At 42.8% G+C, this 25882-nt stretch overlaps 2 protein-coding genes across 3 annotated transcripts; one reads left to right on the top strand and one right to left on the bottom strand.

Annotated features, from left to right (window-relative positions):
* The first annotated feature begins 150 nt into the window (after nucleotides 1-150).
* polr2eb (RNA polymerase II, I and III subunit E, b) lies at nucleotides 151-3841 on the top strand. Its single transcript, XM_085773885.1, has 8 exons — nucleotides 151-344; nucleotides 743-917; nucleotides 1847-1962; nucleotides 2071-2151; nucleotides 2280-2338; nucleotides 2455-2533; nucleotides 3422-3494; nucleotides 3682-3841. Exons 1-7 carry the CDS (start codon nucleotides 288-290, stop codon nucleotides 3485-3487), a joined length of 633 nt encoding a protein of 210 aa, XP_085630011.1. The 5' UTR covers nucleotides 151-287; the 3' UTR covers nucleotides 3488-3494; nucleotides 3682-3841.
* A 382-nt stretch (nucleotides 3842-4223) lies between these two features.
* Nucleotides 4224-25666, bottom strand: arhgap45b (Rho GTPase activating protein 45b). Of its 2 annotated transcripts, XM_085773884.1 has the most exons (25): nucleotides 24208-24624; nucleotides 23567-23729; nucleotides 22760-23009; nucleotides 21791-21973; nucleotides 18816-18956; nucleotides 18477-18561; nucleotides 15958-16030; nucleotides 15623-15698; nucleotides 14508-14639; nucleotides 14287-14348; nucleotides 14058-14168; nucleotides 13877-13957; nucleotides 13627-13794; nucleotides 12456-12593; nucleotides 12171-12361; nucleotides 10977-11095; nucleotides 10603-10689; nucleotides 10195-10296; nucleotides 9914-10077; nucleotides 9617-9805; nucleotides 9371-9508; nucleotides 7936-8207; nucleotides 7614-7851; nucleotides 5935-6040; nucleotides 4239-5159 (listed from the first exon to the last, which is right to left on the bottom strand). In XM_085773884.1, exons 1-25 carry the CDS (start codon nucleotides 24483-24485, stop codon nucleotides 4684-4686), a joined length of 4023 nt encoding a protein of 1340 aa, XP_085630010.1. In that variant the 5' UTR covers nucleotides 24486-24624; the 3' UTR covers nucleotides 4239-4683. The 2 variants fall into 2 exon arrangements, with proteins under 2 accessions (XP_085630009.1, XP_085630010.1); XM_085773883.1 differs by lacking the exon at nucleotides 23567-23729 and having other exon boundaries at nucleotides 4224-5159; nucleotides 24204-25666.
* Nucleotides 25667-25882: the final 216 nt, after the last annotated feature.

Below are 25882 nucleotides of genomic sequence, written 5' to 3' on the forward strand. Positions count from 1 at the left end.
AACCCTGTAGGTTATCAATTATGACTATGAATATTAATATTTCTTCTAGTCGCACTACTACTACAACTATTATCATAACGATTTTTAAAATGTATTAGTAATAAGAATTATCGTTATTTTTCTTTGTCAAACTCCTCCCACACTACCACTCATTCGGTTGACGTCATCAGACTGCGTCGGGTAGATGAAAACGTGCGGTACGTCGTCCGCCGAAACAGAGTGATAAATTAAACGAAAAATATATATTTCTTCATTAATTTTAAAACAAGACGTACATTTGAGACGGGATGGATGACGAGGAGGAAACATACAGACTATGGAAGATCCGTAAGACCATCATGCAGGTGCGTAAAGTTTGGGTGTTTGTTTGTATTAGCTTGTTAGCTTAGCATGGGACTTGACTGAAACAGCGGGTCCTGCTCTGTAACGTTGGATTCTCACTTTGTTTTTCAGTTATGTGGGGTAGTTTGTATGTAGTGGTCCGACAAGCTTTGCTTGCATATTGATATTTAGTCAGTGTGTTGTGGCAGCAGCTCACCCAGAGGAAGTGTTTGTACAGGCAGCAACTAAAGAGACTTCCAGCTTTAGTTTCAGGAAGCGCTGTATAATGTACTACAAAACCCGTACATTGCCTTTTTAACCTGCCTTTTAGGTGGTAAACAGCCTCACCGTCAGCAGTTTTAGTCCGCTCGTTTAGTTATATTGGTTTGTTTGATATGCTCACTGACTTTGCTGCCTTCAGCTGTGCCATGACCGAGGCTACCTGGTGACACAGGACGAGTTGGATCAGACACTAGATGAGTTTAAGAGCCAGTTTGGAGACAAACCCAGCGAGGGTCGGCCGAGGCGCACAGACCTCACTGTGCTGGTGGCACACAACGATGACCCCACCGACCAGATGTTTGTTTTCTTCCCCGGTAGGTTCACATCATCCACTATCAGATACTGAACACTTTATATCACTCTGTAGAAATGCACAGGTCACCATGGGGTCAAGATGGGACCAGAACTACAACTATAACTACCTTTGTTTTCGACGTCGACCGACTCTATGGTCCATGTGAGCTGCTGGTAACTGCAGGGATGGTGTATAAAAAGAGACTGCCACCATGTTGGACACATCCCACCTCACAGCACTGGTTTGATACGAAAATATGAGTATTACTCACAATATGTCTTGCAAAATAGTAAGACAAGACATCTTAAGGCTGGACAGAGTCACATGAAGTTAAATTAAAGTAATGTTCTATATAAACATCTAGAGCAGGGGTCTTCAGCGTTTTTCAGGATAAGGGCCCCCAAAATGATGGAGATATGGACCCCTGACTATATTGTATAAAATTGTCTTTCATATTAAACTGTAAACAGGTTTATGCATTGAATACTAAGCTATTCACATAATACACAGGTTCATATATTCATGTTTTTATTTTAACTATGGAATCTACAGTGAGTAGGGGGCCGTTCCACTGCCATTTATAAACAGATTTTGTTAACTGATACCAATGGCAATATCAGCAATGTCTGTCGGCTGCATGATAATCATGCAGACAAGCTATATGAACTGCCGTTTTTATTTTAAACATAAAAGTGGAAATGAAAAAATATTTTAAAAATAGTCTAATCAACCAAATATTTTGCAACCCCCCCCTGTAGTACCTCCACGGACCCTGTTGAAGACCTCTGATCTAGGGAAACATCTAGTTTAGGTACATGGGAGTAAAGTCACACACGGTGTACCTGCTGGCGTAAAGCCATTAACTAACTTACCTTTGACCTTGTGTTTATTTTATATTATATGTGCATCTTTGTGATATTATGAAGTAATACATTTTTCACTTTTCAGAGGAGCCCAAGGTGGGAATCAAAACGATTAAGATGTACTGTCAAAGGATGCAGGAAGAGAACATCACTCGAGCCATCATTGTTGTTCAAATGGGCATGACACCCTCGGCCAAACAGGTAAAACATGGAGGAAACGCTGACGAAACCTCTCTATCAAGAGGAAAATACATGTCTGTCGTTGTTTTCATTTGTGGTTAATATGAATGTAAATATGTGTTTTAACAGTCTCTGGTTGACATGGCACCCAAATACATATTGGAGCAGTTCCTACAGCAGGAGCTGCTAATTAACATCACAGAGCACGAGGTAAACAACATGGCAACGAGTCCACTCCATTGTTCCATCAACTGTATACTTCAAAACGATCTTGCAGGCTTGGTCTCAGATGGACATTTTTGTGTTTGATGCACTGTCTTGTCTTTCTTGTCTTTCAGCTTGTTCCAGAGCACATTGTTATGACGAAAGAGGAAGTGACTGAACTTCTGGCAAGATAGTATCCTATAAAAGTGCAGCTGATTTGCCTAAAGGGCACAGTTTAGTTGTATCTTGTGTGTTTCTAACTGTTAGAATATAAGTTTTTGTTGCTCTTCCTTGACATTTTTACCTCAGTAAATTAAAAGAGAGTCAGTTGCCGAGGATCCAGGCCGGGGACCCCGTGGCTCGCTACTTTGGCTTAAAAAGAGGACAGGTAAGATCTAAAAGACATGCGCTACCAGCTGAGTTTGTTTTTCTGATGTTTCTCTGAGACACACAACTACAGCGTGTTGTCAGTAAAAACCGTAAAAATTTAAATAAAACCTAGCTCTCCCTGCACATCCAGGCTCTTTACAGTGTCTGTGTGCTCCGACAGGAAAGAGGTGAAAATTGCTGTGTCAGTCATGGAAAAGATTTCTATCAGCAGCACCCGGGTGAAATTGCAAATTTTTGCCCTTTTCCTGCTGTAATATCTTGTGGAGCAGACACACTGTTGACACGCCTGTCACCTGTGCACCTGTGCACTTTAATCTCCTCCTTTAGCTGTTTTATCTACTGCTGATTTTAACGTGTATGATTCTTCTCTTAGTCTTTTGTTTATTTTGTTTCTGGTTTCTGTAGCACTTTGAGATTACTTTATGAAAAGTGCTTTACAAATAAAATGTATTATTATTATTACCTGTCCACCACGGTGGTGAGAAATTCATTTTACCACTTTGCATTGTCACTCTGCTGCGTCTGTGTGTGGTCTGTAAGTACACGTCATGATGATGTTGCTCATCGTAGTCGTGTGTGTCTGCGGTGCGGACAGAAAGGGGAACTCAACTGGCGATCAAAAAAGGGGTCAAGTAGCTTTTATTAGCAGGTTTGCACATTTTCAAAACCCAACTATGCTGCGGCAGTGTTATTACAACTGATTGCTGATAGTCAACTGAACATAACGAAAGTTTAACACACTGCACTAGACAGAATTATTTGCATGTGACAGGAGCTTCAATTGTTCAACCCGGTACAAATGTTTCTCGAATGACTGTCAGTGAAAATCAACACTGTCTGAGTTGTTGGGTTTTTCCAGACTTAACATTTTCCTGAATTTCACCAGGTGGTAAAGATCATCAGACCCAGTGAAACCGCTGGCAGGTACATCACATACAGGCTGGTCCAGTGACACACAGGTGCGTTCATTGGATGGTGCTATCATTGATCAAAATCAGCATGTTGATGCGTTTGATAGATAATAATAATAATGTCAATTAGTCAAGTAAACACTGTCTGTACAGGTCTGAGCAGCCAAAACAAATGTGTGTGTGTGTGTGGACCAAGTGTGAGCTTTAACTAAAATAAAATATACTTGATTTCTAGATGTTCCTCTGGATCAACAGTTACGAGGACCAGCGAAGGAAATAGAAGATATTACATCTGTCACCACTCATCAACGGATTATCCTTCTTTTTGACTTGTTTTGTTTAGACTTAAATATTTGATGTAAGAGATTTTGTAAAATAAATGATTCAAAATGGAATTCGCATGTCTCATTGAGCCGATTTACTTCACATAAACATAACATTTGCATGTAAAACAAATCGTGACTGTTATGGTTTTAGATGCCTACCTTCTTTTTCCTTTTAAAAGCCATGCTGCAGCTGTTGTAGACTGGTGCGTTTACGACTGGCTGCTCACTCTGCCTCACATCATGGCGCGAAGTTACCACCCACTGTGGTAAACTTCCTCCAGCACAAGGAAGCGTTTGCTGCTCTGTCACTAAGAATTTCAATGAACGATAGTAACTGAACTCATAGGGTCCTTTGTTCGTGCTCATACTGAGGTAAATTGTTTCCCACTTCTATTTACTTGGGCCTGTAAAGTACAACATTAAAACAAGATCATAAAAAGCAACAAGACAATAAAAGATATAAGAATTTTTATTAAAACAGACAACACTCATATAGGCAATACAGGCAACATTTAAAAGAAAATGCTAAATTACTTTTTAAAAAATTCTAGTGCTGAAATGAAACCAGCAGCACTCGAAAGAGAATTTGCTCAGAAATGTTGCATTGAACAGAGTCAAATGCGATTCTCACGTTTCCACAGGACTGTAAGAACAACAGGTTAAACAACCTGAATTAGAAACTGACCCGTTTTCAATGATTTGAGACCACCCCTATACAGTAATTGCATCAAACAGCAGTAAGCGTGCAGAGGTTTCACCACCACGATAGATCAATGCAGCTGCAAACATTTACACAAGTTAAAAAAAAGACATACAACTTGATTCTCATAGAACTGGTACAATAATTTCTCCCTGGATTTTAATGCATAAAAACCAGATTCCTTTCTCCCAGTGATATTCTGATAACCACCTCAGACAAACTCAGGCTCACTGTCCCTGTTCCTGGTCAGGGGTAATTTCTTCCCACACAGGCGTGCCAGAGGAAGCCCTGACAGGCTCACTACAGGGGAATGCGGGTTGTTGTTGTTGTTGTTGTTGTTGGACTGGTTCACGTTGAGTTCGGCCAGAGAGGCGCTCAGGTTCTGCTCTGCTGCCGTGTCTTCATCGGGCGGTGCGCTCTCTGGCGGGGCAGGAGGGTCCCCTCCCTCCGGCTGGTCTTGGTCCTGGTCCTGGTCCTGGTCCTGGTCTTGCTCTGGGTCGGTGTGGGTGGCAGACTGGCTGGAGAGGTCCAGACTGTCCCTGTAGCTCAGCTGGTCGTCGTCGGCGCTCACCTCGCTCTCCTGTTTGACCAGGCGGTGGCGCTGCTCAGTCCTCTGGCTGCTTTCGTCCAGCTCCGAGTCGGAGTCGGGGAGCTGCTCGCTGGAGCCCAACGAGCCCAAAGAACTTCCTGGATGGAGACAGAGAGGCCGGTGGTTAAAGGGATAGTTCACCCAAAATTCAAATTTCACTCATTATCTACTCATCCTCATGTCGACTAAGGGCTGGGAGAAGTTTCAGAGTCCTCCGTTCCTTCTCTGAGTTACGGGCGGGTCCGCGCAGCAGTATTTGTCCATATAATGGTTGTCAATGGATACCAACTTTCTTCATCCAAAAAGACACACCAAAAAACATCCAAATACCTCCATACTGCTCGTCTGTAATGTCCCTCTTGTATTGAAGCCCCGACATGAGAAATTGTTCCAAAAAAAATTATATAAGTCTATATTTTAAGCTTGTTTGTAGCGGAAGCTCCCAGTGTCTCAGTTCACTGCTCTTCCTGTGGCGAGATTTGCACTGACCGGCGGAACAATTTTTCATGTCAGGGCTTCAATACAAGAGGGACATTGCAATCGAGCAGTATGGAGGTATTTGGATGTTTTTTGGTGTGTCTTTTTGGACGAAGAAAGTTGGTATCCATTGACAACCATTATATGGACAAATACTGCTGTGCGGACCCCCCCGTAACTCAGAGAAGGAACGGAGGACTCTGAAAATTCTCCCAGCCCTTATTCGACATGAGGGTGAGTAGATAATGAGAATTTTGAATTTTGGGTGAACTATCCCTTTAAACCCCCAGTTCCAACCTGAGAATACCTGAATACCTGTAACTCAGCTACAAGGAAAAAGTTATTTGGTTAACAACAGCGTTATGCATACAGTATATCGTCTTTATGAAAACCTACCACATCCCTCCTCCGTCTTGTCAGAGTCTGGTTTACCCTGGTCCTCTCTGCCTCCTCTCTCCTCTCCGTCAGCAGAACTCCCCATCTTATCATCTGCATTGGTGCTCTGAACCAGAAAGGGGAGGAGATAAGAGATCCATAGTATCAACAAATATGGTCAATGTGTTCTTTTGTTTTCAAATTCAACATGCAAATCAGGAGGAAGTGGCCGGCAGCCTCAAATAAAAAAAAGGTGCGTCAGGCCATACCTCTGGATGAAGTATTGCATTTTCTGACATTTCATTAAGTTCCTATTTTTTATGGCTTCATTTATGGTCAGGTTTTGTTTATGCTTGTAAATGATTAACCTTTCAACCCATGATGGCACAAACCAGGTTGCCTTTTCTCTTGAAAGGTGACATTTGGCAAAAAAAAAAAAGCACTACTCTTCCATATCATGAATCATCTCCTGCCAAACTCTTCACATCAAAAAAAGATACAAGAGTATCCAGGTAACCAGGTAAATTCTTCTTAGGAAATAGAATAATAGTTCGAATATGAAAAGAAACATGATGTTACAAATTCTTGTACTCTGAAGCCCTCACATGAAGACTCATGTCAGAGTTGGACTGATAAAATGCTACCATGCAAATGAAAAACTGGAAATACTAGTGTGAAGCAAGCTGCAACCTCCAGGGCTGAAAACTGAAGCCAACACAGATGGCTGCATGAGAATGAGTCAATCCTCATAGAGTCCCATTTTATTAAATGCATTAAGACACATAATTATGGATGTGGCTGGCATGCACAGAAGCTGCACATGCTACCTCTTCTCTTTGCCCTATTTAGGTGCTGGCGATGCAGCCGCCCCACTCTGAGAACGGCTTCTCAGAAACCTGTGGATGAGGTCACACAGGCTACGTCCATTTCTGTTTCTTAATATTATCTATATTATCTATATATTATCGGTAACACTTTATTTTAAGGGGTCCTTGTTCCTGTGTATCTACCTAATTAATTACAGTGTAATTACCTATGTAACCGTATGTAATAACATGTACTTACATTGTAAATACATAGTGTATTTTGGTGTACTTACAGGTCCTTGTTACACTTGTAATAAGAAATGCCAAAGTGGCCTCTCTCTTTGCACAAGCCTTTCTTATTACAAGTGTAACAAGGACCTGTAAGTACACCAAAATACACTATGTATTTACAATGTAAGTACATGTTATTACATACGGTTACATAGGTAATTACACTGTAATTAATTAGGTAGATACACAGGAACAAGGACCCCTTAAAATAAAGTGTTACCATATTACCATATTATCTATAATAATATCTTGAATATTCACATCACCCAGCTTGTGATGTAATAAGCGGGGTGAAATTAAAAACGGCTTGTTCAGAGACACATTTTCTGATTACAAAATGTTGACATAGTTGTCAAAACTTACGTTTAAGGGGTGAGGAGGCACTCCAGATACGCAAATACACATACTAAAGCAATGAAAAAGTGAGTTTTGCATAATATGTCCCCTTTAAATTACAGTCTTTTGTGTAAGGTTAGTGTGAACTCACTATGACCTTTGGCCTGTGTTCTCCAAAGTAGGTTTTAGTGTCCAAGAATGTTCCGAAAGTTACTACTTACTACAGTCTGCTGCTAATACTTCACTGCAGAGATGAGCCTGACTTACCTGCTGAGTGGAGGTGGATGCAGAACGGGCAGTTTTGTGGGTCTGAGAGGTTTTGGACTGGAAGATGGATGAGTAGAAGACTATGAGGGCCTCCACGATGCGGGCCTGGTGGGGGTAATCCACCAGAGAGGACAGGGATATCGTGGCTCCGGTCGGACGGGGACGCATCAGGGAGGGCCCGAACACAATCCCCAAGTTACTGGGACTCATCTTGTTGTCCTCTTCCAGCTCTGCGATCCTGGGAGGAGGAAGTCAGAGGGACGATCGGAAACCAAATCGTATTCAACAGAACCAGTTTGTTTATTTTCTTGTCGTTTCAAACCTGCGGAGGTGGCGGATGATGTAGCGCAGCGTAGCGATGTTGGCCTTGGGCAGCTCCTTCAGGAGCTCCTTCAGCTTCTCCACCAGCACCAGGACCTCCGGGTCGGTGTCCGGACCCAGATCCACCAGCTCAGGCCCCTTGCCCCCTGCCGGGTTGACGCTGTTGGACTCGGCCTCCCCTCCCTCTGATGCGTCTCCCTCGCTCTGCAGACTCTCCTTGGCCAAACCCATCAGGCTGTTGTACAGGCGGAACAGCATGATGGGCTCTGGCAGCTGGAGGCCAAGGAGAAACAAAACCATGTGTTAGAGAAGACGAACTGAGCGGGAACACAACATTTCCTGCAGGGCAGAGCAAGAAAAGCCACAATAACTAACTAAAATTAACAGCAAATTTCTTTTTTCTTTTTTTTTGGCATGTATCTGTACATGGGTTGACTATTGAAAATGTAACAAATTGAAGCAAAAGAAAAACTGTCTATGTAGTACGTACGTATGTATATTATAAACGACGCACACTGGAGATGGGATCCATGTATGGTATTCATGCAATTGTGTCTAATAGCTCTCCGTCAGTTTAAACTGTTTTGTTTTGTTTTTTCTCACTAGTTTTTTGAAAACCCAATAAAAAACAATTTGAAATAAAATTAACAGCAGACTTTATGAATGAATTTAGCCTGAACATGGGAATCAGTGCACATGTGTAGGTGACCTCCGTGTAGAGTGTGCATGTGCTCACAGATATGTAAAATTATCTGAGCTTGTGATGAGCATGTGCAAGTAATATACCAATACCTCTGAAAATGTTTTTACTGTGATTTTATGAAGGACTAGACTAGATTTGAGCTAAATAATAAACAAGTCAGGTCACACACTGATTGATTCATGTTAAAGTCCCATTTTACTTCACAAATCAGCAAAGATTAACAGTTTAGTTTTTTATAAATAGCAGTGAATCACATTTACAAACTCAGATTTTTTTCTACGTATTTATGAAGGTTGTTGTAATGATTTACTCCCTCTGATTTCACCTCCATGTTTCTGATTCAGCCTGTCTGATTCAGACTGTCTGATTCAGACTGTCTGATTCAGACTGTCTGATTCAGACTGTCTGATTCAGCCTGTCTGATTCAGACTGTCTGATTCAGACTGTCTGATTCAGCCTGTCTGATTCAGACTGTCTGATTCAGACTGTCTGATTCAGACTGTCTGATTCAGACTGTCCGATTCAGACTGTCCGATTCAGACTGTCCGATTCAGACTGTCCGATTCAGACTGTCTGATTCAGCATGATAATCCTTTTAATAAGTAAATGAAGAAGAAAAACACCTGGACATACAGATAAAATATACTTTACTGTATGTGTTAAAGAGGTAAGAAGTACATTTTCTGTAGTAGTTCCCCATGGCAGCTGCCACAGGTCATTGGAACATGCGTACCTGTCTGAGGTACAGCTTGAGAACATTGCTGATGTCGTGTGGCGAGCACTGGGACAGCTCCACCAGCTCCTTCCCGTTCTCAAAGGCCTGACACAGTTTCTCAACACGAGTCTTCACCCCGTTCACCCTGTAGATGCCCTGTGAGGAGGAAGCAGTGGTTTGTAGCAGCCAGTTTAGACTTCTTCTCTGTGGCCGAGGTAAAGATTCACAGACAGTCGGCACTTTAACATAAAAAAATGTTCCCACCTTCATCTTGAGTGCCCGTCTCTCTATCTCCGAAATGCACTTGGTGATGATGAAGGGGATGCCGTCGCTGGCACAGCTGGCTACCTGAGTGAACTCCCTGCCAAACAGCTGCAGGCGGCCCTGCAGCTTCTTATGGCCACACTGGATGGCCAGAGTCTCCAGACAGCGCTTGTGACACGACAGGAAACACTGCAGGACCGGAAGAAGAACAGGAACGTGCCCATTTGACGAATTGTCAGAGACATCAACAAGATGCTTCAGTTTCTGAGGATATGGCAAAAAAAAAAAAACCCTCACCTCTTCACACTCGGCCCCCTGGAAGTAAACGTAGCTGTCACACTCTCGGCACTTGGATGGAGTCCGCAGCTTCCTCAGTCGGTGAGTCTGGGCTGCTTTGGACAGGCCGATGTTACGGAACGGCCGGGTGGACACCACCACGTCAGGATCCATGCCGTTAATGTCTGGAAGGAGACCCCCACCTCATCAAAACACTCCAGAGAACTCTCAGTTTAGACATGTACTGTAGTCAAACAGCAGAATCAAACATATTATATTATATAAATATATATAAATCTTACTTGAATTTTCAAATGAAGCTACATTCCCGTCTTTCTCATCTGCATCCTCATTGGACGACATCGTCCCCGTGGATGCTGTCCGAGCCATTTTACTAATGTCACCTAAAATTATAATTTGTCAGACTTGCTATGAATCAGAATCAGAAATGTTTTATTGCCAAGAGCAGTAAAGGTCAGTTTACAGCACAAGGAACTTGACGTGGTGTCAGGTGCAGACACAAAGGTACAAAAAAATAGTAAAAGATAGTGATAAAATAAAAATTCAAATAAAATAAGATAAAACAGAATAAATTAAAAACATTGTAGTACAAAAAATATGCATATACTATATACAATTTTGTATTTTAAAAAAAGAATAAAATATATGACTTTAATAATCACAATGTATTAATGAGACATCCTGCTGACCTGTGCTGGCAGTAGGAGACTCCAGGCCTCCGTCTCCTCCCACGCTGTCATCGCTCACTGTTGAACCCCAGGACTTGTGGCCCTGCCCTGCAGGACACAGTCAGTATTAGTGTAATGACCTAACATGACTACACGCCAGCTTTACAGATGTTTTATGCTCCATTTGTCCCATAACAAAAACAAAAAAAAAATCATCAAAACAATCTCATCTGTCACCGACTGTTTGTGTGCAGTGAAATAAACAAATGAACCAGGGTGAAACCAGAGACTTTGGTGAAACTCATCAACAGGCGGGATGTGTCGAGTCGACAATATGAATAAAGATGCAATTGATCATCATCATCAGCACACAGGACAACACAGGCAGCACTTACTCCTGCGTTGGATCTCATCTCTGTACTCAGCAGCTGCTGGCTCGGCGCTGGCGGGAGGACTGTCTGCGTGGCTCGTCGGCTCTGTGTTGAAACTGTCGTTCCTGGGTCTGTGGCCCTGCCTGTCATAATAAGGAGATACAATCTGGTAAATATATTCAAAGTGGAAACAAAGAAATAAAGAATTGTTCAACAGGAGCTAAATACAAGGGCCAGGAGTGACAGACGCTGCTGTGTCTTGACTTTAGAAGAAGACAGCTACCTGTTGGTGGCGTTTGAAAATAAGGTGGTTTATTATAACATCAGTATCACATGATTCAGGTAGTATTGCTAATATGTACTGTTAGCTTTGCCTCAGGCTTTAGTTTAGTCAGGTCCCCAGAAAGACCTCCGTCATGTTGTATGTTGCATTATCAAATTCATGAAGTCGTTTCCTGTATTTGAAGCATTTGCAACTTGGCAAAAAAAACAAAACAAAAAAAACCAAACATTTACATGTCAAACTTTTCCTTAAAGGGATAGTTCACCCAAAATTCAAATTTCACTCATTGTCTACTCACCCTCATGTTGACTAAGAGCTGTGAGAAGTTTCAGAGTCCTCCGTGCCTTCTCTGAGTTACGGGGGGGTCCGCGCAGCAGTATTTGTCCATATAATGGTTGTCAATGGATACCAACTTTCTTGGTCCAAAAAGACACACCAAAAAACATCCAAATACCTCCATACTGCTCGTCTGTAATGTCCCTCTTGTATTGAAGCCCCGACATGAGAAATTGTTCCGAAAAAAATGAAATAAGTCTATATTTTAAGCTTGTTTGTAGCAGAAGCTCCCAGTGTCTCAGTTCACTGCTCTTCCTGTGTCAGTGCAAATCACAGATGGAACAATTTCTCATGTCGGGGCTTCAATACAAGAGGGACATTACAGACGAGCACTATGGAGGTATTTAGATGTTCTTTGGTGTGTCTTTTGGACGAAGAAAGTTGGTATCCATTGACAACCATTATATCGAGAAATACTGCTGCCCTGCCCCCCCCCCCCGTAACTCAGAGAAGGCACGGAGGACTCTGAAAATTCTCACAGCTCTTAGTTGACATGAGGGTGAGTAGATAATGAGTGAAATTTGAATTTTGGGTGAACTATCCCTTTAAAGGCTTGATTTGAACATGTCAACAACAGTGGCTGTGACTGCAGCTCTTACTGTGACGATGAGGGGGAGTAGGCCTCAAACGTGTAGTGAACGCCCGGCTGCTCGGGTAACTGCAGGTCTCGCACGTGTGCGGCGTACTGCTGGCCCGGGTCGTACAGCTTGCTGCTCTCACACAGAGTCTGGTAGTGGACGGGCAGGGCGACCGTCTGCATGTGCATGAGCTGGTAGTAGGAGATGGTGGCCTGGAGGACGAGCGGACGGAGGACAAAGTTACACAGGAGACGGGGCGGTCGGCATCGATCTGATGTTTATCTGTGATGTGGTGGTTGTCCTGACCGAGCGGAGCGTCTGGTCGCTCTGTTTGATGACGTCCTGCAGCATCCTCAGCACCGTCACCTTCGTGTGCTCCAGCTCCAGCTGCTGAGCTGTGGCATCAGCTATACATGTCCGGTAGGTGGCCTCCGCTTCGTCTGCCTACACACACACACACACACACACACACACACACACACACACACACACACACACACACACACACACACACACACATATTTTCATTTCATTTCCATTGTTCTGTGTTTTGCTATTTACATCAGATTTGTATTTTGTTTTTGTTTTTTTATTTAGTAGTAGTTTATTCGATCTTTTCCACAAAATTATTTACAGCTGAGCATCAATCACAGTCAGTCAGCCTTCCATAATACCATCATTCGTTCAACTAGTTCATAAATAGATCAAAAAGGTGTAGGCTGAAGCTATCTAGCTGCTGATAGCTGATAAATCCTTTAATTCAATATTCCATTAAATCCATTAGAGCTCTTCATGATTTCAGACTCATAGAAAGAAACAAGTATCCAATAATTAACAAATGTAGCCAAAAATAAAATAATTAAACAGTATTACAGTTGCAATCAGAGTCATAGAAAGAAATAATGATCCAATAATTAACAAGTGTAGCCAAAAAAAATAGAAGATATAAATAATTTAACAGCATTACAGTTGCAATCAACACCCAATTAATTAATCCTGTTTATAGCTTTCTATCATACTATGTTTTAATCTATTTTTAAAGTGTGTTATATCTTTTTTAATATTCTTGTTGTCCTATTTATAAATAACCAGTCCACCACAGCGTGCACGGCATGTGTGAATGTGTTTGTTTGTATGTAATGCTGCTGTAGCCCTGCGAATTTCCCCATCGTGGGATGAATAAAGGCATACTTTACTTTACTTACTTTATGTTTTTGCATTGTTTGAGATCCTCTGTCAAGCTATTCCACAGTTTTACTCCGGCCACAGAAATACACATGCTTTTTAATGTAGCATTTATTCTTGGTTGTTTTAAGTTTAAGTTTGCACAGATAAAGAGTCGATTGCGACAGTGCGGCAGCATTTATAGGCGTCATTCTCCGAAAAAGAGCGTTTTAATCATTTTCATATTTCTTCCCACAGTGATAATACTCAGAATCTATGGAAACGGTGATAAAATAAAGTTATTGATAGAAACCTTATTGCGAGCCTCTTCCTCTAATCGTTTCTTCTTCTCCACAGACTTAGCTGTGGATCCTCCTCCCTCCTCCTCGGCTCGGATGGCTACGGTTTTGGCCTTCTCGTACTCCTCACAGCGGACCATGTAGACCTGCTTGGCCTTCCGCAGATTACCCTCGCACTCCATCTGAAAAAAGACACAAGTCGGTTTATTTCTTACTTAGAGATGAATAAACCATGCTTACATATACAAAAGTAGAAGACTGTACCAGTTTTCTCTTTGCTCGCAACCAGTGCTCCTTGATCTCCTTTCGTCTCTTTTCATGCTCCTGCTTCCGCTGTGCCAGAGGCTGCGTGGACACATTGACAGATCAACACCGTGTGTATGGGGCGAAGGCTGCCCAGTGTTCAGATCTAGAACAGATCTAAAACATTTCAGCATGAACTTACCAGGATGAAGGTCTGGCTGTGCAGGGTGGTGCTGGCCTGCTGCAGCCCCACACCCTGCTCCTGGTCCTGCTCCAGAGCCAGCGAGTAGATGGAGAAGAGGGGCATGTGGGGCTGGAGGGAGCCAACGCAACAACATATGGACAAAATGTCATGAGTTAGGTTAACCCCAGCTTTTAACATTCAATGTCACAGATAATCAATGACAGATAGTTAACAAAAGGAGGTTTACATGTGTTATGCTGTGTTTGCAGGACTGGTATAATCTCTGGAGGCCTTTGGAAAACTCAGTCTCTGGGAAAATAGAAGAACACAGTCATATGACAACAGCATGGATGAGAAAGCGGTTAAGTCACAAATGCTTTCATTCGCTAATTTTCTAATATAGATTGATGATTTGATTTGATTTCATTCTATTGGTTAATCTGCTTGTTACTTGGGTCGACTGCTCACCCAGTGAAATCCTCTTCTCCACGTAGCTGATCAGGTCCTTCATGTACTTGGAGACGGTTTTGGCGTAGAGCAGAGCCGAGTCCACCCCTCCCTCACTGCGCTGCAGGACCAAATCCACTTCCTCCACTCGGCCTGCACATCCACACATCAACACATCGTAACTATGACAACAAACTGTTTCTGTTGACCGATTTGTGGGAGGTGAGATCTGCGAGGGATGTGAGGATCCGTCGCTAAGGTGATTATCTCCAACATCTGCTGTTGTTATGGTTTTATTTTGTCGCTGTTGTGTTCTTGCTCTTTACATACAAACTGCCACTCTCTTTTCCCCCTTCAATTTCCTGACATAAATCTGTGTTCCTGCTGCAGTTTAACCCGTCAGCTGTCACTCTCACTGCAAAACACATCAGTGCACCACAGTGTTTACATCAGCAGGGGGAGACCTACCTAGTATCTATCCAGTGGAACAACAGAAAACTTCAATGTCCTGATTAAGAGTTGCACTGCTTTACAAAAGGAGAGGATGCCGGAGCACACAAAAATCTGAATATATCAAAATGTTCGATTTTCAGACCAAGTGTTATGTATTGGGTGAAACAGAAGCTGACAACCATTCCTTTGGAGAGAGTGACATACATACGAAAAGGAAGGCAAGGCATATTCAAATAGATATGGAAACCGTTTAATGTGTTTGTTAATGGTATCGATTTAGCAGATGACAATGAAGAGGAATAAGTAGTCATGTAAACCTTGTAACAGGATTAATGAGTTCAAATACCCGCAATTGTATTAATCCCTTAAATTATGTACAAAATGTTTTATGGCTGAGAAGTGGATGTTTATGATGTGTAGTAATGTTTGTTTGTTCGGTTTTGTTCTGTTTACAACACTTGTACCACAGGTGCCTTCATTAATGGAGCACAGATCTACATATTTGATACAACTACATACAAGAGTATGTGTATGTAAGAAAAAACAAATCAATTAATTAATTAATTAATTAATTAATTAATATATTGTTTTAAAAAAAAATTTTTTTTTCGATTTCCACAAGACAAAGATTAGAGTGAATGGAGAGTATGTGCGAAAAGAGTCAACAACAAGGAGTGACTGACCCATGTCCTGCAGGTCGCTCCTGAAGTGGCCGCCGTCTCCTCCCTGGCCTGTGGCAGTGTACAAGTTCTCCATCGACTGCACAGAAACACAGAGATGATTCATTATTGACAAAAAGATCAGTGTTCGTCATCAACTCAGGGATTTTTTTTTTCTTTCACCCAGTGGAAAGTTGGGAGGGGACACTTGTGTGATATTTAATAAACTCTACTCTGTGTTTAAAATAAGTCAAAGTCACTGTATTTTTATTTGTTTTATTAACTGTTGGATTAGTTGCTTCATCATTTAAAAAAAATAAATAAATAAAAATAAAAAAAAGAAGAAAAGAAAAACCCACCCTGCTTTTCTCAGTGGGCAGCAGTGAGAGCAGCGTGCTGCTGTCCACCTCTCCCATCAGCAGTTCAGACACACTGAGGAGAAACAGACATTTTAACATCACAGATTAACTCAACATGTAAAATGGGCGTGGAAAAAAATTCAACCAACAGGGGAGGTATAGAGCAGATTTTAAAAGTGAAAGAAGAAAGAACCTGACTTTTGCAGATACAGTACACGGGAGACAGGAAGTGATAAATAGGTTTTATCTGTCTACCAGGTGTGATGAGTTTCTCTTCATAGTGTACGGCGGGTTTCTTAGAATTTATTTCTTTTTCTATAGATTCTTAATCCGCTGAGGTAAAATCCTCTCTTTTAATCAGATTGTCTTTGTGGGATGCTATGGACAAAATAAAACAAAAAAACCCCCCAAAAACAATGCCTTTTTTTGAGAATGAGGAAACAGACTTCAGGCAGGCAGATTTCAACTGTTTCTGCCAGCTCACTTCCTCCTGCAACAGATAGCCTATCTAAGTCCTAAAATGCCACTGACAAGCATGTGATTAACTGTTGGCACAATACAATTCAACTACACATAAAAACAAATACATCCCCTTACTGACTGTTTTTAATCATCTGTATATTAAATTAGTTTTAAAAAATGATCTGGTCAAAAACATTCATGTTGGAAATCCTGAGTTGTGTAGTCGTCAAATTTAATAATTTATTTGGTCTTAATTTATAGTAGGCTATATCTGAAATCAAATCAACAGTCTCATGATTTATCGTCAGTCTGTAGCAATCTGTTTTAGCAGTCAGGTAGTGAACAACATTTTCAAGTTTTGGTTTTGTGTCACACAGCAGGAGAAAAACCACTTCCTGTTTTCAGCTCTGTCTCATGCAAATGTGTCACCATCACTGCACTTCTCTCTCATTCCCAACAACAGACAACTGTGTACACACTAACACACACACACACACACACACACAGGACAACAGTTCCTGTCTGTAAAAAAAAAAAAGAAGGTACAGTGCATTCAGAGGTTATTCAAACCACCTCACTCTCTCTCATCTTATGTTGTAGCCTTGTGATTGAACTGTTTCAATTCATTTGTTCCCCTCTTCAATCTACATTCAACATAGAGGAAAAAGCAAAAACAGTCGTCTGTGCAGTTTCTCTGGGGTTCAGGTTGGGTGGGGACAGCCTTCAGATCTTTCCAGAGTGGGTTCAAGCTCTGACAGGAGCCACTCATGGACATTGACAGACTGACAGTCACTAAGCCACTCCTGTGTTGTCCCCTGTGTCTTCTCGGCCCTGCGCTTTGAAGGTTCTGAGGTTCCCGCCCAGGTTTTTGTTAAAAATATCTCTGTTCAGCCCCTCAACCACAAACTGTCTCTCTGTCTGAGACTGAAAAACAAAACCCCTCAGCATGACGCTACCACATATTTTGCAGAGCAGAGAATCACATTTTTTCACTGCCTGAGAGATGTTTAGGTGTTTCTCAGGTTCCTGGGTCGCCCTTCTGTCCTGACGGCTCAGTTTGGGCTTTGGTCCTTCTGCTGCTCAGCTAAGTTTATCACTAATGGATTCCAACTGTCTTTAACCCTAGAACACTAACGCCGGGTGATTTTCACCCATGAAATTATTGTTTCATAATTTTCATTATGTTGCTGTTGTGTGAGTTTCATGGTTCCCTGGGTAGCTTCATACTGCTCAGTGACGTCATTGAAGGTAGGCATGTTACCCTGCTCCCATCCCTAGTTTTTTCAGCAGGCACATGTTCGGGTGGATTTCACCCAACGTTCGTGTTTATGTATTCTAAATCTGGCGACCATTTCTGGTGATGCTGAAAATTTTTTCTTTTTACTCAAATGTCCCACAAATGGGTGGTCTGAAGGACAAGTTCCCAGCTCCATTAGTTTTTTTAAAGGAAGTTTTTGTTAAAAAACAAAAAAAATCTCAAATTTTGGACATTTTTTTATAGGGTCCTCCATGATATCTTTTTTTCATTTTGTGAAACATTGTATAGTTTAAAATAAAGGAAGTGTACTTCAATTTGCCATGTATTGTTGTATTTTAATATACTTTGATGAGAATATATTATATTGGGTAAAAAATACCCGGCGTTAGTGATAATGTTACTATTTTTAACGTTAGTGTTCTAGCGTTAAGGTGATGAAGGGAAATGGGAAGGACCTGAACCAAATATCACGTGTCATAGCAAAGGCTCTGGAAACTTGGGTCAAAGTCATATTTCAATTTTTCTTTTTTAATACATTTCAGCAAATATCTAAAGTTTTTTTTTAGCTGTATCATTATTGACCATTGGTTGTAGGAAAAATTAATTTAAATGATTGTGTCATCAAGCTGCAACATAATGTAGAAGACTTTCTAAATGCACCATGTTCAGACACTACTGTCACCTGTATTACAGTATCCTGCTGTGTTACCTATAGTAGTAATACCAGAGGGCTATTATATGATGTTGAGGTTGTCCTTTCACAATGACATACTATAAAAAGGGTGTACCAGATACTTACTTGCTGCTAAAAGCAACTGCAATGGTTTCAATGGCCTTCTCAAACTCCTTTTTATCGGCCTCGTTACAAGCCTCATAGTGGAAACCTGAAAAATCACAACCGTGCATGTGTTCAGGTTTCAGTTGTGGTGAGGAATACATCATCATCCAAATTAAAGCACACACCTGAACATCAGTCACACCACACTAACAAAACTACAGTGTAGCAACTAGCACGTTCATTATAAACTGTAACTGTGGATGATTAAATCATAAAGTTGTCTTATAAAATAAAAACAAGAATCCATCGACATTCGGTTGATTCATTTTCAGGGATTAAGGTTTCCCTGCACCGACTGACCTTTGACCTTGGATATGAGCTTTCCTGCAGCAGTGAGGATCTCCACGGTGTTCAGCAGAGGGTAGGTGTTAATGACCTGCCGCAGCACCCGCAGCACCTCACCCAAACACTCGTGGGCCACCGGCCGCTGACTCTCTTTACCTGGGTGGGAGAGGAGATGGAGACAAACGGCAAACAAGATAGAATGTGTCATTCTGGGATCGTTAGAGCTGCTGTAGGCAGCTTTTGCATTTTTGGACATAGCTGGGCAACTCAATTCTTATTGTCTCTATTCCTAGCAGTAACCTACACCACGATAGAAATCTAGACGCACCAGCGGCAGCAAATATATTTGCTCCGGAGGTGGGTCTAGAAACGAGCCATAGGAACTTTTCTCTCGAACACCGTTTGTGTTCACCAATCACATCTGTTTAGAGAGTCGTTGGGCGGGCTTAAAGACCCCCTCCCATGAAAATCGTGTTTTTCGTGCTTTTCACATGTTCCTGTGGCATTTTTCTTGTGTTAGAGCACATATCAGCAGAAAAGGAAGTGCAAAATTGCATTTCTGAGTTTTTCTGCCTTCAAATTGCTGTGAACCAACGGCAGACGCAAACTGGCAGTTTCAGGGAGACTGGAGCTGACGTGTCACAACTCCAGGGGAGGGCACTAGTGCTACAAGCTCCCGCCCCGCTCTGCATCTGGCTCAGAGGTGAAAGGCTTGACAGCTTGGTGTAGCTGTAAAGGTATAACAGGTATAGCTCACCTGGTAGAGCAGCTTGCACCGTGAGAAAGGACTATGTTCCAGTCTGGTATCGAATCCCAGTGTGGAGTTTTACGCTAAACGCTCTGAATCTGTAATTGTACAATGTCCAGCTGTCAGCAAGCGGGGGGTGGGGTGCGAGGAGGTGGCCCCCCAGAGGTGCATTGCTAATGAGCCCCCAGAGGTGCATTGCTAATGAGCTGGTTTTAAAATGACCAAAAAGAGTCGCGGGAGGGGGACTTTAACGCAATGACGACATACATTTTAATTGGCTTGTCAGGCTAACGTCATCCTGCTCTATGCTCTGATTGGTCGTAGCGCTACCCTATTGGTGCAGAGGCAGTCTGAAAGACAGCCTTCATCCCGCCCCCTGGATTGAGCCGAAGTCTACTGGTCAGACTATACATTTTAATGATATAGTCTGGCTTGTCAGGCTAACACTACGAGGCTAATGGTCATTTTTTTCTTTTATTATCTAATGCCATGAAGCCAATAAAAACATTTGCCAAAACTTCTAACTATCTCTTTAAGTTGTTGCAAGTCACAGTTTCTGCTGTTGCTGTTTGTAGAGAGGACAGAGACAGACAGTCAGAGTGCAGACAACTGGGACTGTGACAAACCCGTCGGTGTCAGACAGGTCAAGTCAAGGCATGTATCAGCTTCTCAGCTTGGATGTCACCGGTGACACATCTGTAGCCTGCGTCCTCACTTCCTCCTCCCACACACACGCACAGACACACACGTTCGTCAGCTTGTAGCTGTCCAGTGTTGTCTTCTCTTCTGTACATCCCTTTTCTAATGGCAGTTACTTGCTCACAGAGGAGGCCAGAGGGCAGCCGGTCCCTTCATCCTCCCACAGTCTGTCTGAAAATGTGTGTGAGAGAGTGTCTGATCTGCAGCAGCAGCAGCAGCAGCAGCAGCAGCAGCAGCGAGAACAGAGTGACCTGAACACTGAGCCTCAGAGGATGTGGTCTTTTCTATTGTTTTGCAAGATTAGAGACCAATTCTGGCTCTGTGCTACATCAGCTTTTTGAAGTGGATAAAAACAAAATCACCTAACCCGCACTTTACTTTGCAATAACATTTTCAGCGTAAAGATGTAACATAGAAGCTACAGAGCAAGTGCAGCTCCACGTTAAGGAGCTCTCTAGATCGCCGCGGTGGAAACGAGGCCTACACTCTGATTGTGTTACTGATTGAGAGGAGGCGGCGTCGGATCACGGCGATTCAGCCAACGTATCAGAATAGGAAGTGTGGACGCGGCCGCTCTGTCAGAGGCTATCCATCACGGCTTCCTGTTTAGAAAGCTCAACCTGGGTGGAGAACATGACAGAACACAGCCAGATAACAGCAGACAGAGCCACACAAGAACAAATCTCTCTCCGTCTCCTCCGAACCACAGAGATCCGCTCTGAAAACAAACTTTTCCAACGAGTTTAGTTTAAGACCTTCGGGGCGTGTTGCTTTCGGGGGTTTCTTTGTTAAGCAGGCGGAAGTAGCGGCAGCAGCTCCATGAGGAGAGTAAAGGTGTATTGCCGTTTTAAGCCTCGCGTCATCATCACGGAGGAGGGAAGAGGAGTGTGTGTACGAGGCAGCAGTAAACAAGAAGCTGGCTTCCTGCTGGAGACAAGAGTGCGGTCGACTCTGTGGGTGCAACGGAAACGCAGCCCTTCATCTGGAGAGAGGAAGCTCACTCACTTGTCAGTTTGCTTGTGCAGGGTTGTTCTGCCAACAACCCTCTACCCCCCAAGTTAGTTGTGTCAATGAACAGGACCCATGTAAGACTGACACAAACCTGTTGTGTAGCTATTCATCACGTCCTCACAGTGTGAAGCCCCTGTCAAAATATACAGGGGTGTGTGACACAAAAGGGGAAGAAAAAGGAGAAGAAGACTGTCCAGTATTGTTCTGTGTTCAAACTGTCAAATTCACATGATCCTAACAAAAACTCATGACACAGGAGAGAAACAACACACACAGAACTGTGTTTTGTCTCCACAATGGTGAAAACAGTACGGTATTCATGTCAGTATAGGAGGAGCCAACGAAGACATGGGGACAACGTAGACACAATAAAGACTCAAAGGAGACAGACTCATTCAGGTGCAACAGGAAATATTTGGGACTTTCTAGAGTCAAACGTCAGAGGGAAAGTTTCTGTAGGTGGATTTGTGGCTGGTGCAAGTTTGTGGATGAGCATTAAAAAAAAAAACAAGAACTGTTGACTGGATCTAACCTTCAGTCAGCACCACATCCTTCAGTTTCTCCACAGCCTCAGCGAAGCGTGCCACGTCCCTCAGCAGGGCTGGGATGTCCTCCACTTCGATAGCCGTGCTCTCTGGACTTTCTGACGGAGTAGTTGGGGTCAAGGCCCCTTTCCCTTGGCCCTTAGTGAACACCCATGACTGGAGTGGGAACCCTGAGGAGACACAGAGGACATCATCACTCCAGACTGACAGAAATAATCAACAAGGAGATGATCATTTATTCAGAAAAACTTTCTATTACATACTATATCTAGTTCAGTTGATGCTTTCGAAACTCTTTTTTTTTTTAGTTTTATCCAGATGAAAAGATCAATACCACTCCCAACACTAAATATAAGACTACAGCCAGCACCCAGTTAGCTTAGCACAATGACTTGTAACTCCACATAACAGGAAGTTAGCATTTTTACACTTTACCATTTCTTCAGTAGGCTACAGTGCTAATTTCTGCACTTTAGCGTCTGCAAAGACGGTTTATCTTTGATGTTTGTTCCAGCCAGGCTAAATGGATGTTTCCTGTGCTAAGCTAACTAGCTGATGATGCATATTTGACACATAGGCATGAGACGGATATGTGGCTTCTTGTCTGACACTTCAGAAGTGACTTAACATATTTCACAAAATGCAAAACTGTTTCTTTGAATGTGAGGATTTCGTGTTTTCAATCATTGCAACCGGTATATGATTTGGTGTCAGACTCTGGGACACTGGGACGAGCGCTGTTCACAGTGTTTGGACAAGAAGACTTTAAAGTATGACAAGAACAATCAACAAAGGTGAAAACACTGAGGTGAATTTTAAAAGGAAAAGAAATGTCTTGCTAAATTTCAGATATGCATATTTAGTATTTCTGCAGCCAGATTTTGCTCCTTTTTTCCCCAGAACAGATGTGGAAGCAATGGGCCGTACACAGCAGACAAGTCACAACAGAATCAGACCTGCAGCGCTGGCATGTCTGCTCAGTGCCGTCGGCCTCTTCATGGTGGACACGGGGGACGGGCAGCCCACCCCCTGCAACGCCGGGATCTTGCTGTGCTGGATGCTCGGGGTACCAGGGCAGGACGCGGACAGGTCCTGAGGTCCAGCAGAGGCTGGAGTGAGCGTTGAAGATGAGGAAGAAGACAAGGGGGAAGAGGAGAGGGTGACGTCGCCCGCATCTTTCCGCGGCTGCTCCTGGAGGATGGACAACTGAGACAAAGAGAAAGGAGGACAGGAAGGTGATCATTCGCTTTACACTCTCCGGCATCGACACATCAGAGTGACACTTCTTTAGCTTTTTGCTGCCTTCAACATTTTAAAAAAGGCAGCTATATTGTTGGTAAACACACATGTGAAGACTTTCACAAGATCCTGTGCTGCGTTGTGTAACACTTCCTGGCTCCAAGCAGTTGTTGGGTGTGGCAACATGAGCAATATGAGCAGAGTGTAAAGTAACAGAAATGTCATTTACTGTTTGGAATAAGCACTGACATCTTCAAAAGGTGGAAATAAACATCTCATCTGCCTCATTGTTTCTTTAGAGCTCAGTTGATGCATCTCATCTCCCACATAGACTAGATTTAGACTGTAGTCAGTGCTTCACACTCTCTGGGCCTGGAAAATGCATCTCTAGAAAGACCGAGAGACACACACTACTCACCCATACAAAGAGTCGAAATAACTTCCGATGCAAGGCAGAAAAGCATCCCTGTATATGTGCCGTTTGTTTTGGATATACAACAAGACAATCAAACAGTCCCACGTACCTGTTTAAGCCATACGTTGTGCTTGTTGGGCAGTATGTCCAGCCTGTCCTTGCCTTTCAGCTCGGCTTTTTTAACTCTCTGACTCGTAGAGTAAGGGTTGTAGCTACTCTTGGAACCACGTTTCAACATGCTCCTTCTCCCTACAGCTTTGACTCCATTGTAACTCAAGCACAGCTACAGCTTTTGAAACTGATCGCGCAACAGCATTCACTTACACACACACACACTTCACAGTGCAGCCTGCCACAGCTTCATAGGTGAAAACCCCACAGCAATACTTCCTATGAGCCAGATATGAGTCAGTACTGTGTAGTCAGGCTCACATACGTACAATTAACTTAATATATGACTGGGACACTGCAGCATAATTCATGTTTTCAAGTAGGTTCCCAGTGTCCTCACCCACAGCCCAATCTGTGCTCACATGAAAACTAGAGTATTCACATCTGGTGCAAGTCTACTTTTCACACACGCACACACATACACACAATCACCAGTGGACTGGAGCCCCCTCTCTGCTGCCCTGTCCTCTCCAGCTGAAGGTCATCTGCGCCTCACACACACACACACTCACACACAGACCAGTGCGCAGGGCAGCTGTGCCAGTCAGAAACCAGAAGTGATGCGCTGTACTCACAGACGATGCGCTGCTCTGGGGCCCGGGGCTTCCTGCTCGACTCTTCTTCGAGATGGATGGCGTCTTGATCAGTTCCCGTTTCTTCCTGGTGAACATCTTCAGGGTGCCTTTGCCGTCCATCCCGACTTCTTTGAGTTTGACGCACAGCCCCCCCACCCACCCCCCGACTCGCCACTTGGGTGCTCTGCCGCTCGCGTTCAGCGGGAACTCGGTGCCATCCAGGCCAAGCTTCAGCCACGGCAGCTGTCTGTCTGTCTTCCTCCTCCTGCTGCTGTCGCACATCGAGCCGCGCAGGCTCACTGACGGAGAGACAGACAGCTCACCGCAAACTGTCTGTGCGCTCCTGGCATCCGCTCTGCGTGCCCGCTCAGTTCCGCCAGAGGAAAGAGGAGGACACAGAGGGGAAACAACTATTTCACAAAACCTTGATCCCGATTAAGTTTCACTCCAGAGACTTTTGTCAAAGCGCTGAAATGTTTGAACATGAGGACGGACAGACTTGACTGCGTCCTGACGCGAACGCACAAACTGTCGCCTTGGTCAGATTCACAGAAATCAAGTTATCCTGACACACGTGTGTGTTTCCACCATGTGACCCCCGCAGCGTCCTCGTGCACCTGCTGCACAGAAATGAAATACAGCGACATGTTGGCGGTGCAGCCTGATGGTCTGATGACAGGAGGCGGGTGGACCACAGCAGGCCTCTGCTCGAGCTTCACTCAAATGTTTTGTGTGAATTTATGTGGTTTGAGATGAATAGTAAAAAATAACAATAAGGAAATCATTATAATTAAAGTTGCTTTAAAAAAAATAAAGTGCAGAATTTCAAAACACATCAATTTGTATAATTGGTTTTCAAGAGAAAATATTAGAAACAATTCAGCTTAAAATTTACAACAATGTAAAGCATAACAATTATTATATCAGCAATTGAAAGGTCTGAATCAATAAAGGTGACTGTGAGATAGTAGTGAAACATGGAATAACTGCTGTAGGCCCCTCATGATATTTGGAGGTGATAGTTAAATTACACACACATTGCTTTAAAGGTCCCATATTGTATATATATTGATATTACCAAGACCTAGGTTTTTTATATTGATATTGACAAAGCCTCAAAACCTCCTTCCACTGAGGAATCGAAAAGCCTGTACTCAGAAGCTGAGCCTTGTGAGGACTAATGTAACTCTGTGATGTCACAACAAATCAGTTCATCATCCAGACATCCAGACTCAGATGATTTGGGTTCTCTGAGTTTTTATCTTAAATCTGCTACTTTTTTTATTTTAATAACTTAAAAAGAGTCATCCTCCTCTCTTCTGACCAGCTCAACGACTTGTTATGAGTAGAAATCCAGAGGAAATCCAGAGGGAGATGTAAAACTACACTGAGATAGTTTTCAGTTCTGAAAATCACAAATATATTTTCATCTAGGTCAAAACTACAAATAAACGCAGGTAAAAATGTCACACCTCACATCTGTTTATATAGTGCTTTAATAATGAATATAAAAAAAAGGTCTGGGTACTTTTCTCGGTTGTTAACAAACTGACTCATGGTTCATGTAAATTTCCACACAACATTGCCATTATTACCACATTCGGTGTAACACACCCTGTTTTAAAAATTCCACTGTCCACATCGAGACAAAACATTGTCTAATGAGTGACACTATTATG

This window comes from Trachurus japonicus, chromosome 4 (genome assembly GCF_045865225.1).
Source record: "Trachurus japonicus isolate A0001 chromosome 4, Traja_1.0".
Lineage (NCBI taxonomy): Eukaryota > Metazoa > Chordata > Actinopteri > Carangiformes > Carangidae > Trachurus > Trachurus japonicus.

Excerpts from the sequence above, each read along its gene's own strand:
- polr2eb (XM_085773885.1), top strand. The coding sequence starts at position 288 with ATGGATGACGAGGAGGAAACATACAGACTATGGAAGATCCGTAAGACC. Across the intron at positions 1,963-2,070 it reads TGACACCCTCGGCCAAACAG|TCTCTGGTTGACATGGCACC; the intron begins GTAAAACATGGA and ends GTGTTTTAACAG. Across the intron at positions 2,339-2,454 it reads ACTGAACTTCTGGCAAGATA|TAAATTAAAAGAGAGTCAGT; the intron begins GTATCCTATAAA and ends TTTTTACCTCAG.
- arhgap45b (XM_085773884.1), bottom strand. The coding sequence starts at position 24,485 with ATGTGCGACAGCAGCAGGAGGAGGAAGACAGACAGACAGCTGCCGTGG. Across the intron at positions 13,958-14,057 it reads ACAGCCAGACCTTCATCCTG|CCTCTGGCACAGCGGAAGCA; the intron begins GTAAGTTCATGC and ends GTGTCCACGCAG. Across the intron at positions 10,078-10,194 it reads AGCTTCATTTGAAAATTCAA|ACATTAACGGCATGGATCCT; the intron begins GTAAGATTTATA and ends GTCTCCTTCCAG.